Source organism: Trachypithecus francoisi, unplaced genomic scaffold (assembly GCF_009764315.1).
Source record: "Trachypithecus francoisi isolate TF-2019V2 unplaced genomic scaffold, Tfra_2.0 Lachesis_group2, whole genome shotgun sequence".
Lineage (NCBI taxonomy): Eukaryota > Metazoa > Chordata > Mammalia > Primates > Cercopithecidae > Trachypithecus > Trachypithecus francoisi.
In genome coordinates this window covers 116621407-116640447 of record NW_022681465.1, presented here as the reverse complement: position 1 = coordinate 116640447, position 19041 = coordinate 116621407, and the positions used below count along the sequence as shown (strand labels likewise).

Genomic DNA, 19041 nt, shown 5'->3' with positions numbered 1-19041 from the left:
TTGTGTTCTAAAATGCCTGTTCTTGCCATATTCTTTGATTTTAAAAAAGGAAACGAGAAAAAAATTGGTTCATTTGGTCTTAGCTCCATGACCAAGTCCTCACAGTGGACAGCCCCTGGTTGAATGTGGGCTGCTTCTCCCCGGCTCTCCTTCATGTGGGATGCATCTGGCTTCTTCCTCTCAGGCCTGCTGGGGGTGTCTGCACAGTACCCTAAGGTGGAATGGAGGCCTGGGGGCCTCTTTTTGGGGCCAGGTAGAGATTGTGACTGCATTTTTAAACATTATATGTTGATCATTTAAATTTTACAGAATCTAGGAAGCCTAGAAATAGACCATTTAGCAGCATTGAAATGTGATTGTAACTGTTGTAAATGTTGAAATGGCTTCCTGCTTGCCCTGATAACAGCTCCACAGCCTGCACTGAGGCACACCTGCAACCCCCTTGTGGCCCATCCGTTGAGATGTCTTAAAGTCAGGTGTTAGGCAGTGTTACAGAACCTGCAGCTCCCCAGGTAAAGTATCCTCACGCCTTACCCTGTGTCAGTGGCTTGGCAGTTTAACATTGCAGGTACACTACTCTTGTGAAAAGAATGGATATGGGTTGTTTACAAGTCACAGTTTCTAGATTGAGTTTGCAGGCTGAAGTCCCCAGGCAAAAGTCAAATTCCTAAGGCCTGAGGAAGGGGCTAGGGTGGAGGATCAGCAGGAAGAAAGTCCCTTAGTTATGAGGGAAAAGGTTGCAGAAGTTGTGTTAAGGCTTTGCAAGTCGGGTGGAATATGACGTGTGTCTTCATTCAGCAGACACTTCCCAAGGGTCTGCTTGCGCCAGGCATTCTTCTGAGTGCTGAGAGCACAGCCAGTGCCCTGCTCACAGAGTCAGCACTGGGGAGGGGAAGAGAGGTAGCAACTGGAAGATGAGCAGGTAAGTTTTTGTGCCACGTATGGATAGAGACAGCAGCACCGGTGCTGGTGGGTCCTTGTGGCAGAGGTGAGAAGACTGGAGGTGGATGATCATGGAATTGCTCTTCCAAGGAGAGAAAGAGCCATGGGAAGATTCCAGGTTGGGAGGATTCTGGACCTGTGCTGTCCAGTATGGCAGCCACTAACCACAAGAGGCTGTAGAGCACCCAGGATGTGGCCATGCTACATTTGTGAAATATATACTGGACTTCAGAGGCTCACTACCAAAAAGAGAATGTAAAATATCTCAGTATTTTTCTTATGTTGATTACATTTTGAAATGATAATATTATGGATATATTGGGTTAAATAAAATACACTGTATTAAGATTTCACCTATTTCTGTTCATGCTGTTGAACATGGCTACTAGAAAACGTACATTATACACATCGTTCGCATTATATGACATTGTCTATGGAACAGCACTGCCCTGGACTGATAGTGAGCATAAGGACCTTAGCAGAAGAGAGTCAGAGTGTTGGGGAGCTCAAGTCCAGGTGTGGAGGGTGGGAGGGGGGCGTGTGTGCTGGACATGTAGATGCATGGATGGAGGGCCTGCGAGACCACAGAAAGGGCAAAGGAGAGCCATGAAGGTTTCCACTGAGGGTGAGGGGCACCATCTGACCGCTTTAGGCTGATTTGTTTTAGTTTCAATTTGAGAGTAAGATTTTCCAAAATTGTTAGCAAATCTCAGAGTCAGTTCACTCCCTGCACTCTCACACTGGCTTCACAACCCTCACGGATGCGAAGTCGTTTATTTAGTGTGCTTCGTTCATTTGACTGATTTAACCCGTTGCTTTCCTAGGATTTGAAGCCTAGCAACATCGTTGTGAAATCAGACTGCACCCTGAAGATCCTTGACTTTGGCCTGGCCCGGACGGCCTGCACCAACTTCATGATGACCCCTTACGTGGTAACCCGGTACTACCGGGCGCCCGAAGTCATCCTGGGTATGGGCTACAAAGAGAACGGTGAGCATAGCCAGGGCTGGAGGAGGCTGGGGGGTGCTTAGAAACTGCTCTCGTGGTGGTCTCGAGTTTTTTCTCTTTCCTTTGAACCATATGGTGTATACCATGGGGACTGCTACACATAGAATATAGCATGATCCAGAGATAAGAAATAATTAGTTGTGTTTTTCCGTTGGTTAAAATCATCCTCTCTTAAACATTCACTTTTAAAATGAATATTTTTGAACTTTTTAATCAGTTTAACCTACCTACAGCCAAGTGTGCAGATCCTGAGTGTGCAGCTCAGCTGACGTGAGCACACCCACAGCACCAGCAGCTCTGGCCTCCCCACGGCCCCTCCCCCTCGCAGCACATGGGGCTGGCCAATCTCCTGATCTCCAGTACCCTGGATCAGCTTGATTTGTTGGTCTGCATATTGGTTTTTTGAATTTGATATAAATGGAATAATACATGTTCTCATGTAAAATTGGTGTTTTTTACATCAAAACTTAGCTTATTCTAGCAATATCAGAGCTCTTTGAAAGTTGGCTTTTAGCAAATTTGTTGAAAATAACGAAATCTCGCTTACTTGTTTCTAAAAAGACTGAAAGTTTGCCCAGGTCAACTGAAATGAGTTTTGCTACAAGTTCATCTGGCTGGGTTGTAGCTTGTGTTCTCGCCCTGAGAGGCACAGCTTTATGTGCTTCCTGTGGAAGAGAGAAAACTTGATCCCCTATTCGCCTCTCCCCTCTGCCCACCAGCAGGGCATTTAGAGGGCTCTGCTGTCTGTCTGAGGCCTGGGCCCCACAGATGAGGGTGGGCACTGTGGAAGTCTGGGCTCCTCTAGCAAGGCCTCCCCTGCAGTCCTACAAGCCAGCCAACCGGCGCCAACAGTCAGTTCTCCCACTGAGTGCTGCTGCCTTTCTGACGGGGCAGTCTAGAAAGTGATCGCTCAGGAGGTGTGGTGTCAACAATGCACAGAGGCTCTCGCTGGCAAGCTAGTGACGCTTACTGGGTTTGTCTCTGGGAGGGGGTTTGGAGAAAAGGGATGTGGGACTCTAGCTGGTTTTTAATCCCCTGGTGTTTGGTAGTGGACATCTGGTCTGTCGGGTGCATCATGGCAGAAATGGTCCTCCATAAAGTCCTGTTCCCGGGAAGAGACTGTATCCTTCACGGGGGACCTGGCACTTGGCCATGGAGGCTGGGGGTGGGCATGTGACCCTGAAAAGCTTTGTGTTCACAGGCACTTCTTGTTTCTGGTTTTTTGTTTGTGTGTTTGTTTTAAGCTATAAAGTATTGGACTCTTTGGCACTAAAACCCCAGATTGCTACAAACTGAAGGCTAAACTAGAGGTCAGCAATCATTCATATTGTGTAAAATTTCACCCTTAGCTAGCAATTTATTTTTCCATATTTGTGTGTTTAGTACACTGTTAGAATCCTTTTCCTCACGTTTGTTTTGTTCATGACACTTCATAATTTTATCATTTCATTTTATTTTCAGTTGATATCTGGTCAGTGGGTTGCATCATGGGAGAGCTGGTGAAAGGTTGTGTGATATTCCAAGGCACTGATCGTATCCTTCCCCGCGGCCTTGGCCCCGCCCTGCTTTCCATAACGCCTCAGGCAGCGTGACCTCCTGCTTGCACGGGCGCTCACGAGGACAATGTCGTCATCCACTCCAGACTGTGTTCTAAGGGGGGCTTGACTCTATTTGTTAATTAGTGTCACAAACCAAGTTGTTCAATTTTATTCTTTATTTTTAGCTTGACTACCTGTGATGATTTTGAGAGTTAGAGTTAAGTTAAATCAATTATATTAGCTTAATTTTACCAAAAATAGCTGGCCATATAGAAGAAATTATTTACTCTTTGATAAGTATATTCTGATATTTAAATGAAAATACTGTATTACTTAGTTTATTCCATTAATTTAACTAGGAAAGATGCTATCTAAATTTAATAGGCTCATGTGCTTGTGTGCTTTAATTAAGTACTATTTTGTTAGTTACTGGTATGCATTGAAATATTTTCCCGCAAAGTAAGAACTGAAGCACATTATAAAAGACCTATAAAAGTGAAAGAGATTAAAATGAAAATTTTGTGAGGAACAATATGTTAAACTTTCTTGTTTGTTACTGTGCTGACATTTTGTAGAATTTAAAAAAAAAATCTGGTGGGTTATTTTGTGACACACTGGGGAAGTCAAAATACATGTAAAATGAAAGAGATAAACTCATACTGTAGTCAGCAAGTCGTGTTAGATATACAGCAGAAAGGAGAATAACTAGTTTTTACGATAGCCTTCTTTCCTCATTTGCCATTCTTCCATCCTTAGTATTTTTTACCCTAACATGGTTCTTCACATCTTCCCTTTTTCATTTGTGTTTTAACCACTTAGTTTTTCATTAGTCCTTGACTTTGTTTTCGTTACGAAAGTTTAAATTAGTCTCCATCCTTGGGCAGATTGATGGTTGCTTTTAAGGAAAGCGAGCTCTGTAGTCAGTGTTTTGTGTGTATCTTAGGAAGATAATTTCAGATTTTAATAAGTTTATCAGAGTGGTCTCCTTATAACATAAATTCTTCACAATGCAAACTTGAAATGAAAATATTTTTATTCCTCTCATTTTATTTACCTTTCTTTACATTTTCTGTATCATAGATTATATAATGTCAAGTTAAATATTTTATTTGTTCTAGTAAATTTTCTAGCAGTTTCTATAGCCTTACCTCAGATTCACTTGTTTCAACCTATAAATAAGGAAGTCTTTATTTTGCAAGTGAACTTAATTAAAAAGGGAAAGTTGAGGAATTAAAAGACTAATAATTTAGAAATATATACTTAATGTTCAGTTTGTCTCAATTCTTATTCATTTTGTGCCATTCCTTGTTTTATTAAGAAATGTTTTCTTCAAAAAGTACAACAATGAAAAATGTGAGTACTTTTTGGTGCATTTTAGTAAGTAACTTAAAATTCCTGCTTTACATATTAACATTAATGTCAGTAATTAATGGTGTTATCTATAAGGTTAGCTAATGTTATTCCCAAAAGTCACACACAGGTTAACATCATTTTTCTAAAGAAAATTTTGCCAACTCTTTCAAGTATTAGATTGAAATTTGGGAGATATAAAAAAGTTGCAGAAATCAGACTGAGGGTCTCAGAGGTTTGCTTTAATTTGTGACCTGGGGTAGAAAGGAGCTCCTGTCCCTGTGGTGGCCTATGAGAAAGAGAAAGCTTTAGCCAGGCTACCTCGGGCCCCAGCTCAGACTCCTCCCCTCGGCAGCCAAGCGTCCTTGAGAAATTTAGGGCCTCTCTGAGCCTTGGTTTCCCCTTCTGTAAAACAGGAGACCTGCAGTCTGCCTGCAGCTTCACAAGAGTTAGACAACAGGGTCCACTGAGCTTGCTGGAATTACTGTTCCCCTTCCCCCAGCCCTCCCATCTGTCCCCTGTCCCTCCCATCTGTGGGATGCTGCGGTGGAGGCCTCTCGGGGAATCTGGGGGGCTTCTCTCACAACTGGTTTAATTTCTAGTCCTTTATCATTAATCCAGCAGATATTTCTCTCACCTGCCCATTTCTGGGTGCCTAGTCTGACTTAGATGCAGAGAGGCTCCTCCCAGCTGCTGAATTGAGGCTGGATCTTCAAGGGCAGGGCAGAGCAGGAGACCAGAGCAGAGGCTGCCATCATCCAGAGGAGAGGCGGAGGCCCCCAGCAGGCTGGGAGGGTGTGGCCGGGGAGATGGGCTTGTACTCTGCTTTGAAGTTGGATCCTTCAAGGAGCCTTGCTAGGGTTTGGAGATGTCTGTTGGACTGTGGAATTCAGGGGCAAGGTCTGGGATAGAAAGATCAAAGTGGGTATCATCCATCTGTTGGTAGCCTTGAAGCCTAGGACTGGTAGCGAGAGCTTGCAGGGGAGGAAGAGACCAGGACCCAGGACTTAGCCCCCTTGAGGTGGAGGGACAAAGGGAATAGGGAAGGAAATGGAGAAGGCACTCCAGCGACCCCTCCTCCTAGAGCATGGTGACAGAGGGAGGCTCATTCACATGAGGAGATGAGGACAGAGGACTGGCCGCTGGGCCTCGTAATGGCTGCTGGCAGCCATGATGGGCACAGCATTTATGGAGTGGAGGGAAGAAAGCCTGATGGGAGTATGTTTGAGAGAAAATGAGAGGCTGGGAATTAGAGACACAAGTATAGACAGCTCTGTTTTTTTTTTTTTTTTTTTTTCTGAGACAGAGTCTCACTCTGTTGTCCAGGCTGGAGGGCAGTGGCGCAATCTCGGCTCACTGCAGCCTCCACCCCCTGGGTTCAAGCAATTCTCTGCCTCAGCCTCTGGAGTAGCTGGGATTACAGGTGCCTGCCACTACGTCCGGCTAATTTTTGTATTTTTAGTAGGGCTGGGGCTTCACCATCTTGGCCTGGCTGGTCTTGAACTCTTGACCTTGTGATCCACCTGCCTTGGCTTCCCCAAGTGCTGGGATTACAGGTGTGACCCACCACGCCCGACCAACAGCTCTTTATGGAAGTTTTGCTGCAAATAGGAATAAGATAGAGCGATAGGTAGTAGAGGCCAAAAGAAAGCAGCTACTATGTTAACACAGGAGAAAACACTGTCAGTTACCAACGTGATGAAATGTACTGGTAGAGTGCAAAATGTTGATGTTGGAGAAGGAAGAGTTGAGGGAGCTCTTCCTTGAGTAAGCATGAGGGTTAGTCTAGAGCTGGGCAGGCTAGGTGTAGCCGGGAGCCCAGTTGGTGGCTGTATGGCAAATGGCACACAGATGCTGGGTGGGTGCATCCTGGGGAATCTGTGGGAGTGAGCATGCAGAAGAGGTATCAAAAGTGTAAGGCGGGCCAGGCACGGTGGCTAACACCTATATAATCCCAGCACTTTGGGAGGCCGAAGCAGGCAGATCACTTGAGGCCAGGGGTTCAAGACCAGCCTGGCCAACATGGCAAAACCCCATCTCTGCTAAAAATACAAAAATTAGCCAGTCGTGATGGCAGGTGCCTATAGTCCCAGCTACTTGGGAGGCTGAGGCAGGAGAATCACTGGAGCCTGGGAGGTGGAGGTTGCAGTGAGCCGAGATCATGCTACTGCACTCCAGCCTGGGCGACAGAGCGAGACTACATACATACATATGTGTGTGTGTGTGTGTGTGTGTGTGTGTGGCAACAGGAAAAGATGTGAGACAGTTTTCACATTTTGGCTAAATAGGTAAATAAAATGTGGGCATAATTCTGATTTGACAATATGTATGAAACAGGAGTAAGAAGGAGAATTTGCTAGTGAATTGAATGCCAGAAACCCATTTCCCGAGCAGGTCTTTGGAAGTATAACATTTTGGAAGAACGGAGTTCATGTACCAGTTCCCTAGGTTATTTCATGGTAATGTAAGTTCATTTTTCTAAGACATGCCTCAGTGAGCACTTTTTGAAGCTGCTGTTGATGCTGTTTTTTTCTTGCTTGCATTCTCTTGTATAGTTGAGTACAGTTTCAGTATCACTTTCCCACATGTAATCCTAATTATCCCAAGCCTAACAAGCACCCTGTGGAATAGGCAAAGCTGGTAATGTCTGCATTGAACAAAGAAGGAAATGGACCCCTAAGGAAGCTTGACTTTCCTGACACACTGTGAGTGCTGAATGCAGAGTTGAGTCTGAAACCCAGGTCACACACTTTGAAAGGAAATAAAATGCATTACCTCGGTATTGCAGTGATGGTTGGGAAGAGTCAATTCCAAGTAAAACAGACTGTCTGTCATTTGACAGCTGTCGGTAGGCTCAGTCGAAGCCCAGCTGGTTGATTCCCCGGCTGTAAACTGAGGGGGTCAGACAGGTCTCTCCACAGGTCCCTCGAGATCCTCTGTTCTTCAGAGAGCCGTGAAGGAATCTGAGGTAGCGTTAGTGTGAAAACTGATTTCAGTTGGCTTATGTAATGTTTATCTAGTTTCATGCTTAATCATTTTTGCCATAGGTATTCTTAGTTACAAGATAAACTTTATTTTGAACTAGAGTGGGAAGGTGTGTAGACTTCATTGTGTTGATTTAATAAGCTGTGTCATAGTTTATGAAGACGCAGAGTGGAAGAGTTTGAAAAAATAGTGTAACTTGGAAACCCAAACCTTATTTGAATATTAGTTCGAAATTCTGCTGCTGATCCAGTGGGGTGGCCTAGCCGATAGGTATAAAGATGACTCAAATACTGCTGCTGCATGTACTGTGAATACAAGGCACTCCAGTTATATTTTCCTCAAGAGACTCCTTAGATATTGATCAGTGGAATAAAGTCATTGAGCAGCTTGGAACACCATCAGCAGAGTTCATGAAGAAACTCCAGCCAACTGTGAGGAATTATGTAGAAAACAGACCAAAGTATCCTGGAATCAAATTCGAAGAACTCTTTCCAGATTGGATATTCCCATCAGAGTCTGAGCGAGACAAAATAAAAAGTAAGATAGCCTTTTTTTTCTTAGACTTGTGTTTTGTAATTCAGGTGGCGCTTTCAGTCTTTCATGTTTGTATTCAAAAAACCTGTGAGTTTTGGGAGAGAAAGTCATTTTAGGCCAGAAGTCTGAGGTATGAAGGCACTGAGGAGAGAAAGCTTAAAGGTCTAGAAGCTTTATCCTCCATAAGAAGGCTTAATTGAAGCCTTTGGCCAAAATAAAAATAATCAAATCTATCTGAAAGAATCTTGTTACAGTTACAGCAACTGGAATTCACAAAGTTTTCAGGTGAAAAGAACCCTTGAATGCAGATTCTAGAGTCAGAGCCATGTGACAGTCACTCCATAGAAAAGGTCCTCCCTACCTTCTCCTGCACCCTTTACTACGGTGTGATTGCTTAAGGAAAAAGAACATATTTGATTCTGTCCACATTAAGATTAAGGTAAACTGGGCCGGGCGCGGTGGCTCACGCCTGTAATCGCAGCACTTTGGGAGGCCGAGGCAGGCAGATCACGAGGTCAGGAGATGGAGACCATCCTGGCTAACACAGTGAAACCCCATCTCTACTAAAAATACAAAAAATTAGCTGGGCGTGGTGGCGGGCGCCTGTAGTCCCAGCTACTTGGGAGGCTGAGGCAGGAGAGTGGCCTGAACCCAGGAGGCGGAGCTTGCAGTGAGCCGAGATTGTGCCACTGCACTCCAGCCTGGGGGACAGAGCGAGACTCCGTCTCAAAAAAAAAAAAAAAAAAAAAATTAAGGTAAACTGTGCCTTAATCAGAAAAGCCTCAGTCTTTCCTGTGCTTACTCAGGTTGTGAACTTCAATTGCCAAAACCTAGGTGAGCCTTATATTTAACTAAGTTATTGAACTTGTTTTTTTTTTTCTAAATACCAATCTGTAGATTTAAAAAAAAAAAAAAAAGTGTAAGTTGCCAGCACTGTATACAGCTAGGCCAGCCAGAAGCATCTGTGAATGTTTTATCCTGTGGGAATGTGAGATTGTTGCATGGTTTAAAAAGTCTGTTCTAATTTCATTTTGATGTGACTTAGAGAAAAGTACTCCCCCATGCCTCATGCCCACACTCTGGGCAGTGCCACCCGCAGCTCAGCAATTGCCACCTTCCTTGCTGTGGTTTCCCAGCCTTGGGCCCTGCCCAGACATTGGTCTGAGGCTGCCTGGTGCTCTTCCCCACCACCCTGGGGCCCCAGGTTTCTCTTCCCCTTGCAGATCCAGAGGCGTAAAACCACATTTGGAAACCTGGTTTGTCATGAAAGTGGCCATCTGACTTTTTCTTAAAAATGTTTGGGTTATGGCCGGGCGCGGTGGCTCCTGCCTGTAATCCCAGCACTTTGGGAGGCCGAGGCAGGCAGATCATGAGGTCAAGAGATCAAGACCATCCTGGCTAACACAGTGAAACCCTGTCTCTACTAAAAAAATACAAAAAATTAGCCGGGTGTGGTGGCAGGCGCCTGTAGTCCCAGCTACTCAGGAGGCTGAGGCAGGAGAATGGTGTGAACCCGGGACGTGGAGCTTGCAGTGAGCCGAGATCGCGCCACTGCACTCCAGCCTGTGCAACAGAGTGAGACTCCGTCTCAAAAAAAAAAAAAAAAAAAATGTTTGGGTTATATTCATCTTGAACCTATCAAACATTTCTCAAAATTAATACATCTTTGTTCTGTCTGTGCTGTCATATTTAGTTCTTTATTGTATGATTCTCTTTGTTTCATATTAACAGCATTAGTGTATTAATCTAATCTTTGTTGTCACCCTAGCAAGTCAAGCCAGAGATCTGTTATCGAAAATGCTAGTGATTGATCCTGACAAGCGGATCTCTGTAGATGAAGCTCTGCGTCACCCATACATCACTGTCTGGTACGACCCCGCCGAAGCAGAGGCAGTGAGTATCTGTTTTGAAAAGACTTATATGTGGAGGCCAGGCTTGTATTTCCTTGGATCTTGTCTGCTCGTCCAGAGCGGCTACATATGGGTAGCAAGTTCTCCATTTGGGGCTCCCAGTTACAAAAAGGCCAAGTGCTGTCTGAGGCCTGGGTCGCTTGCTCAGAGGACCTCGGGAATGAACTTACGCTTTGGTGATACCAGTCTCCATTTTGCAAAGGCTGCTGTGAGCGCATAGTTTATTAAGCATCTGTTCTGTGCCATTGGCTTTGGTTATATCCTCTTGTTTAGGCCACTCAACCAGAGAGGCTGAGCAGCTTGCTGAAAAATCACACGTCTGTGTATCCTTCCCTAAAGGCCTTGTGCCTTCTGGCTGCCCTGCTGGAGGAGCTCCACTCTGAGTTTGGTGCCCACGTGCGTGTTTCTGTATCAGCACTGGTGTGAGTGAGCTTTAGCTGTGAGGGAGATCACTGCGTAGTGGCAGGCTTCCTTCATGCCATGAGTGAAATACATGTTTATGGCATGGCCTGTGGTTTTGCCATCAGTTTAAACATTGTTTTATATAAAAAGAATCCAAATTATAAGCAGACTTTTGTAACAGTCCATTTATGAGTTGGACATTGGGTTTGGGAGTTCTCACATGAAGAACATGTAAAATTTGTTCTAAGAAACAGCAGTACCTTCCATAGCTGCCAGCACCATGCCTTGTCCATGATGGGTCTCGGGAAACAGCCTGTGATGGGCAGATGTCTGTGTTTTGAGGTCAGGTGATTACTAACAGGAACATAGTAACTCTTTTTTGGTTAACTTTTTCATAATTATTTTGATCCCGAAGCTGATCCAATATCACATGACAAATCTTTATTAAACCATGTGTTGAATTAAACTAAATCCATATCATAAATAGACTAGAAGTCTTCCAAGTGATTTTACCTTTTTTAGTGCCTCATTTTTTTTGAGGCATTACTGTTGACTTTACATATGATTTAATTTTTAGCCACCACCTCAGATTTATGATGCCCAGTTGGAAGAAAGAGAACATGCAATTGAAGAATGGAAAGGTAAAGATGGAGCTTATTTTGATCCTTCCTTACGACATTTCTTCCAATCCTGTAAAGCAGAGGCTTTTCATTTTGTGACATTTCCCTTCAGGAAGGGGCAAGAAACCCTGCGACCCACTTAGCCTCTTTCTCCCCAGTTTCCAGTAGAAAAAGAACTTGAAGAGAACAGAGTTAGAGAGGAACATGTATCAATTTCTTATCATTTGCTTCAAGAAGGAAAAATAGCATTTTTTTATGGCTTTTTACATATCGATTTGTAAACTGAGCTTAGTAATTGTATCACACTTATATTGATAACATGTTGCAAATTGTCAGGTGACACCAATTCACAGGCTGCATGTTACCTATAGAATTCCCAGTGTATGCAGAAATGGGGATCCAGGGCTGGGGGTCATGTGAACTTCTGCCTGCTTTTTTTAAGCCATGTAGTTGTACATATGTTTTAAAATCTAGTTTGGGGGAAATTGCAGATTGAAAATATGCAAATAGGTATTATTACCGCTATAAGATTAACCAGACCACCCACAACAAACTGCACCTATAATGAAGAGATTGACCTGACAATTCTTTGTTAAGAAGTGGGATCAGTAGTAACTGAGAACCACAGTCAGAGTGAATCAGCACTGAAGGTGGGTCCTGCCCCAGGGCTATCCTGGAGTGCCGGTTGCCTGTGTGAGCCTGTGCTCAGCAGTGCATGCACACAGCACACTCACTGGCCTCAGTAAATGCAACATGCTAATGTTGGTTTATGAATACTTAAATTTTAGGAATCCCTAATCACTTACTTAGTAGGTAATTAGTTTTTCTTACAAATGAAAGTTGAGGAAAACTGAAGTTGAAACTAGGAAAAGACTTAGGCGTGTGGATTCATTTCTGGCCAGTGTCGGGGGTTCCTAGCCCACATGTGGATGCTGGTTACCTTTGGAAAACCCCAAGTAACTACATAGAGAAACATACTGAAATGGCTGTGAGAATATCCAGTCCCTTACAGTGTTTTGTGGGAGCCAGTCCACTTCATAAAGCCCCTTGTGGATCCAGAACCACCCCATATGTTTTGCTCCCTTACTAGCTGCATGGAAAAGATGTGATGTAGTCCAGGTGCAGTGGCTCACACCTGTGATCCCAGCACTGTGGGAGGCCAAGGCGGGCAGATGGCTTGAGGCCAGGAATTCAAGACAAGCCTAGCCAACATAGCGAAACCCCGTCTCTACAAAAACTATAAAAATTAGCCAGGCATGGTGGTGAACACCTGTAATCCCAGCTACTTGGATGGCTGAGGCATCCAGGAGGTAGAGGTTGCAGTGAGCCAAGACTGTGCCACTGCACTCTAGCCTGGATGACAGCATGAAACTGTCTCAAAAAAAAAAAAGAAAGAAAAGAAAAGATAAAATGTATCAAAACGTGAATATTTTGGTCCAGGTAGACGATATTACTGAATTGACTCTTATCTTACAATTAAAAATAACACATCGCAGTGCCTTTGGAGTGGTTCCAGTTGATTTGGAAGCAGAGTTTAGAGATACAATGAAACTCTTTAGAAACTGATTGAGCATTTTAACTTGTATTTTTATTAAAGAGCTAATTTACAAAGAAGTCATGGATTGGGAAGAAAGAAGCAAGAATGGTGTTGTAAAAGATCAGCCTTCAGGTTAGTGATTGCTTTAATTGATTGTATGATATTTTAATTTCCCTATTCAGCTTTTCTTTTTTGAGACAGAGTCTCGCTCTATCACCCAGGCCGGAGTGCAGTGGAATGATCTCTGCTCACTGCAACCTCTGCCTCCTGGGTTCAAGTGATTCTCCTGCCTCAGCCTCCCAAGTAGCTGGGATTACAGGCACATGCCACCACGCCCGGCTAATTTTTGTATTTTTAGTAGAGATGGGGTTTCACAGGCCGGGCGCGGTGGCTCAAGCCTGTAATCCCAGCACTTTGGGAGGCCGAGACGAGCGGATCACGAGGTCAGCAGATCGAGACCATCCTGGCTAACACGGTGAAACCTCGTCTCTACTAAAAAAATACAAAAAACTAGCCGGGCGAGATGGCGGGCGCCTGTAGTCCCAGCTACTCAGGAGGCTGAGGCAGAAGAATGGCGTGAACCCGGAAAGCGGAGCTTGCAGTGAGCTGAGATCCGGCCACTGCACTCCAGCCCGGGCAACAGAGCGAGACTCCACCTCAAAAAAAAAAAAAAAAAAAAAAAAAAAAAGAGATGGGGTTTCACTATATTGGCCAAGCTGGTCTTGATCTCCTGACCTCGTGATCTGCCCGCTTCAGCCTCCCAAAGTGGTGGGATTACAGGCGTGAGCCACTGCACCTGGCCTCTTTCCCTGTTCATCTTTTATAAATGGCAGCAACATGTGAAATGCCAGCCTAGCTAGCATCAGGTTTAAAAACCACTGTGTGAATAGCCACCTTTTTGGCTTGTCATAGTGAAGGGGGTGGTGGATGGCATTTTACTGATGTGCCAGGCACTGAACTTCCTTATAAACATTTCTCTTTCATCTTTGCAATAATTGCTGTCACCTCCATTTACAGATGAAATGGAATTTAAAGCCTTTTCAACATTGATAACCCTTTGTATGGGTCCCACCCAAAATGCCAATCTAAGTAAAATGGAATTGGGTTTTCTCTTGAGAAAATTGTTCATATCATTCTCCCATTTTCCTGCTTGATCTGCCGATCTTGATAGTGGCGGAAGCCTGCTGACCGGGTAGTTGTACGATTATGAGAGACTCTGATATTAGTGGTATTCACTTACGTCTGCAGGATTCTTCCCGTTGACTAAATGAAACACTCAAGTTATATTTATTGTCTCTCTCCCACTCCCACTGGAAAGCACACACGTGCGTGGGGATGCACAGAGAGCACAGCTTACTTTTTATTCTTGAATTTTATATTCAACATGACGTATGTGTCAAGCATCTAGAGATTATATAACTTCAGCAAGAACCTAAGTGCTTGTTCACTAAGCACAAATTTATGACTGCAGACGTCGATCTCAGAGAGTCTGCCTGTTGTATTTTTATTCACACCAGACTAAAATATAGATAGTAGGAAGTAGGATAGTTTCATTTGCTTTAAAAGATTAAAATGTCAGTTTTCTAGAGTTACAAAACAATAAAAAATACGAGGCCACTAATTTTTTTCCTTTTTCTAGTATATAGTCTTTATTGCAAAAGATTTCTTTGAATGTTGATGCTTTTTGTTCTGTAGATTTAGTGTTTATGTTATAAATTGTTATAATTCAAGTGTCTGGTGACACTTGAATCCGATTCAGGCTTAAGCTTTTGTGATACTGCATTTTCAGATATAGCTGTTTCCTTTTGATGTCTGCTTGAAAGCAGCAGGTATTTTTTAAGTAGCTAACATGATTATACATGGCCACATATATGTTTAGCCACTGAGAAGAAAAGAAGAATCTTGCAAGGAAAGACATAGGAATATGGGACTCTGGGCCCAAAGAAAGACTCAAGGAAAAGTTCAGAAAGTCTAGCTGACTAACTTCTTGTTTATACTCAGTTAGGATTGGGAAACTGCAAAAGGACAGAGCCGAGAAATGGCCTGAAGTCTCGTTGCCTGGATTTGCAGCAATGTCGTGCCTCAGATTTTATTATATTTGGTTTTCTTAGCACAGATGCAGCAGTAAGTAGCAACGCCACTCCTTCTCAGTCTTCATCTATCAATGACATTTCATCCATGTCCACTGAGCAGACACTGGCCTCAGACACAGACAGCAGTCTTGATGCCTCGACGGGACCCCTTGAAGGTTGTCGATGATAAGTTAGAAATAGCAAACCTGTCATCATTGAAGGAACTCTCACCTCCATGGGCCTGAAATGCTTGGGAGTTGATGGAACCAAATAGAAAAACTCCATGTTCTGCATGTAAGAAACACAATGCCTTGCCCCTACTCAGATCTAATAGGATTGCCTGCTTAGATGATAAAATGAGGCAGAATATGTCTGAAGAAAAAAAGTGCAAACTTGTAGAGATTTTGTTCAAGATCATTTCAGGTGAGCAGTTAGCATAGGCAAAGTTGTTTCAAGCTGTAATAGTGACAGTTTCTCATCATCCGTAACTGTTGGGATGTGTGTGCATGTGACCACAGATGCTTGCTTGGACTTGCCCATCTAGCACTTTGGAAATCAGTATTTAAATGCCAAATAATCTTCCAGGTAGTGCTGCTTCTGAAGTTATCTCTTAATCTTCTTAAGTAATTTGGTGTCTGTCCAGAAAAGGTTGATTTATGTGTATTAATTGGCCGTCATGATGTTATCATATCTTATTCCCTTTTGTGCTATGATTTATTCTATCTTTTGTATTTCAGAAGACATATTAATTAAATCTATTTAATAAATAAAAATATATAGCTTTTCTTAAATTTGTGATGTTTGGGGCTGAGAATTATCACGCCTAAAACCAAGACACTCATGTGGACATCTTGTTTTCTTTAAACTGTCTTGTCTGGGATGATTGTACATTCAGCTTTACTGCACGATAAAATTTTAAGTTTTGCTTAGTGCTGCTTGAAATCCTAGCTACCTTATCTCTTTCTTCTTGGTCTTCTAGACTTACTATGAATTTAAAATTCTACCTAGAACTTCACTGTCTTTGTTAGGCGCGTAACTCTCCATCTTAAGATGATGGCAGATAGATTCCTGCGTCCATGGCCTAACGTTGGAGTAGAATCTTACAGAATGGTCCCTAGAGGTCACAGCAGTCATTTCCTAAGTGCTTCCTTTGCCAGAGACTGACCTGGGTCCTTTACTTACCTTCCCTCGTTCACTTTCCCTCTGCCAATACCATGTTCTTGATTTTCTTTCTTCACTGGAAGAAAGCGGATCAATTCCTCTGGTCTGTTTTCAGAGGCCAGGCTGATTCAGATGCCTGTTTTTTGCTATCGTTTTCCATTGTTTGGGGGCATTCCTTTTCACAAGGGAAACCCGTGAATGTTCTGGGAAACTCTTCAGAAGATATGAAGGAAATACCTAAAGAGTAATGATTAACCATTGAATATTTTCTGATTTAAAACTGCTCACCTGAAATTGATACTTTGAGACTTTATGATAAGTAAATGATTCAGAACTTATTCAGATACTGAGTGTGTTAAGTGTCACTGCAGAAACGGAGCTATGACGATCACATTTTGCTGCCTGTACCCGTGTTTTTCCCTTGAGCTTGTTTTGTTGCTGATTCATATCTTGTGTTCAATTATTTTGGAAGCTTTTCAGTCAACATTCTCTAGACTGTGTTCTGAGGAGGAACTGTGAAGAGAAAGTGGATTCTAGATACGATCTAAAGTGCATGGCTCTCTCTGCACTCATTATGTCCTGTCGGTTGGTCGAATCACTGGAAACTGGAACCCTTGATTAGCAAAACTAATATTGAAATAAGAAATAGTTCTTTTATATTGTCGTTTAGACACTTTCAAATACAAAATGGTAATAATAACTTGGATTGAGGCAGAAACACCTATTGTATGACTGTCTATCTTCCCTGTAATACACATTCTTTTAAAAGACTTCACTAAATCTATCTTTAAAAGGAAAAACAAAAGGGAGACGTTGAAAATGCACGAGTTGCCCTGCACTGTGTGATGCTCCCTCCTCGGGAGATGTGGACAGGGGACGAGGCACCCACAGGTGCCCTGCTCACTCGCTCCTCTGTGCACTCAGCGAGCCACTTGCCACAGATGGAGCCCGGACGGTGTGGAGGGTTTCCCGGAAAGGCCGTCTTCCACCAGGTAGAGGCGAGCGTGCCTAGGACAGCCCACAGGACTCCACAGAAATACCTCACCCGGCTTCAGGGTTCTCCCTCATGAGCCTAGATTTGCCAGGGTCTTGGTGCCACACAAATGGTTTCACACTGATCTCTGTGGAAAAATGCTGATGTTGGTTAAAGAACTGAAAAATGGGCTCAACTTTTCATCTCTTCTATTTTATTTTTGTAATTTATATTGTACACAACCCAGGAAGTAACTATTTTGGACATGTATTTTTATAAACCAGGTAATTTATTATTATCCTGGAATTTAGACTAGGTTTGTTTCATTTGTTGACTTGGTTTTCAGTCAAGAAGGAAATGACTGTCTCCCCCATGTTCAGGTCTTAATTTCAAGTGCAGAGTCCAGAGAGCGAGTTCTGTCAGAGCAGGAGAGAGTCTAGAAACACTGGCTGTGCACACTGTGTCAGTCGTGGGCCTGGAGATGGAAACAGGGCTCTGCTCTGGTCTTTGAGATGTGAGACACAGCCCAGTGCGGAGAGGGGAAGCCTCTTACAGGCCGCTTGCCCACACCAGGTCCGTGTCGGAAACACTAAGTGGGTGCTGCTTCAGCCCGCATCTAATGCTGTGTAAGTCACGATAATGACGTACGAGTCTGTCTGGTTGATTTCTAATGTAACTCCTCTGGTATTTCCTACTGGTAATAAATACAAATGTGACCTTTCAGATTGCATATCTCAAAAGTAACATTGCCTAATGTTTATTATAAAATATATTATGTGTGTTTTGGTTGGTGAAAATAATACAGACTACATTTTAAAAGATAAATGTATAGCATGTCCAATTTTTGTGTGTGTTTAAATAACAATTAGATATTTCTCCATCACCATCTCTGATGACAGATTTAACATGAACACAGATAGATGATAAAGCATCATGCTTTTGATCAATGTTAGCAAGAGGTTTCACACTGAAAGGCAGAAACATTGCTGTTTGTTCTCTTATTGAAAATATTCTGCAAACTCCTAAATCTGTGTTTTCAAAACTAATGGCGGTAAGTTTTGACTTCACCAATACGCAACCACAGTTCAGAGTATTGGTGTAATTATTTTCTCATGAGGCATGGCCAGGAGAATCCGCCGGTCAGCCTTAGTCGTATGACTTAACGTCATTCATGGTGCTTGTGGCTTTGCGTGGGATGAGCCAAGTTCATCTGACGTGTGTTTTTGAAGCACTTTAGGCTTCAGTACTTAATACCACAGGAGGAGAAGGACACTCAGTGGCTCAGTTTCCTTTGTTTGCTTAAAAGGACTAGAATCATTCCAGAGAGATGAGCATCAGCTGTGTTTATAAAGGTCTCGAGAGAAGGAAGGTGTTTCTTGAGATACTGGGGTCTGGGTCTGGGTCTGGGTTCCATTTCTCTGTCCTGTTCCCTCTTCCCTCTTTCACTGCAGGCAGCACTGAAATGCTTTTTATTTATCGACTGAAGTAATACACACAGGTGGGGTGGGGGTGTTCAGGGAGGAGGGAGAGTGCCCATATTTCAAAATAACTTCATAATTAGCTACTTGCGTTATCTTGATTCTGTGGCTACTTATTCTTCGATATTGTTTTAATCAGGAAACTTGGTAACAAAATCAGTAATAACAGTGACAGAGTGGTCAGTCACATCTCCTTGCAGCTGAACGTAGCCATTCTGTAAGGGAGGTGCATGTCTCGGCCCTTGGGAGCTGGTCACAGGCTGAGTCCTCAAGGCCTGGAGACCACATGCTCTTCTGCAGTTAGAATGACCAAGGCCGTGGGTTCCCGAGGGCCACTGTGAGCACGAGTGTTTGCTGTCTCCGTTCTCCTCCCTGGTGTTTAGAGTTGGAAGGGAAACCCAGAATCATTCTGTCTAACCCCCGACCCTGCAACAGTGAGAAGGCCTTACTCCCAAGAAAGAAGGGCACCTCACTGCACCAAGAAGGAGCGGTGGGTCTGCCCTGACCCCGTGGGCAGCGCGTTCTTGCAAA

At 43.4% G+C, this 19041-nt stretch overlaps 1 protein-coding gene across 8 annotated transcripts in view; it reads left to right on the top strand.

Annotated features, from left to right (window-relative positions):
- Positions 1–19041, top strand: part of MAPK9 (mitogen-activated protein kinase 9) — a 62864-nt gene that overhangs the window by 41263 nt on the left and 2560 nt on the right. For 2 of the 8 annotated variants that reach the window (XM_033180259.1, XM_033180262.1), the window contains 7 exons: positions 1767–1932; positions 3412–3483; positions 8178–8360; positions 10126–10250; positions 11247–11310; positions 12887–12958; positions 14943–17861. In XM_033180259.1, the coding sequence (XP_033036150.1) occupies positions 1767–1932; positions 3412–3483; positions 8178–8360; positions 10126–10250; positions 11247–11310; positions 12887–12958; positions 14943–15085 (825 nt within the window). In that variant the 3' untranslated portion in view covers positions 15086–17861. Of the gene's footprint in view, positions 1–1766; positions 1933–2999; positions 3072–3411; positions 3484–8177; positions 8361–10125; positions 10251–11246; positions 11311–12886; positions 12959–14937; positions 17862–19041 lie in introns of those variants that run through there. The other 6 variants (XM_033180260.1, XM_033180263.1, XM_033180264.1 and 3 more) reach the window with 5 other exon arrangements.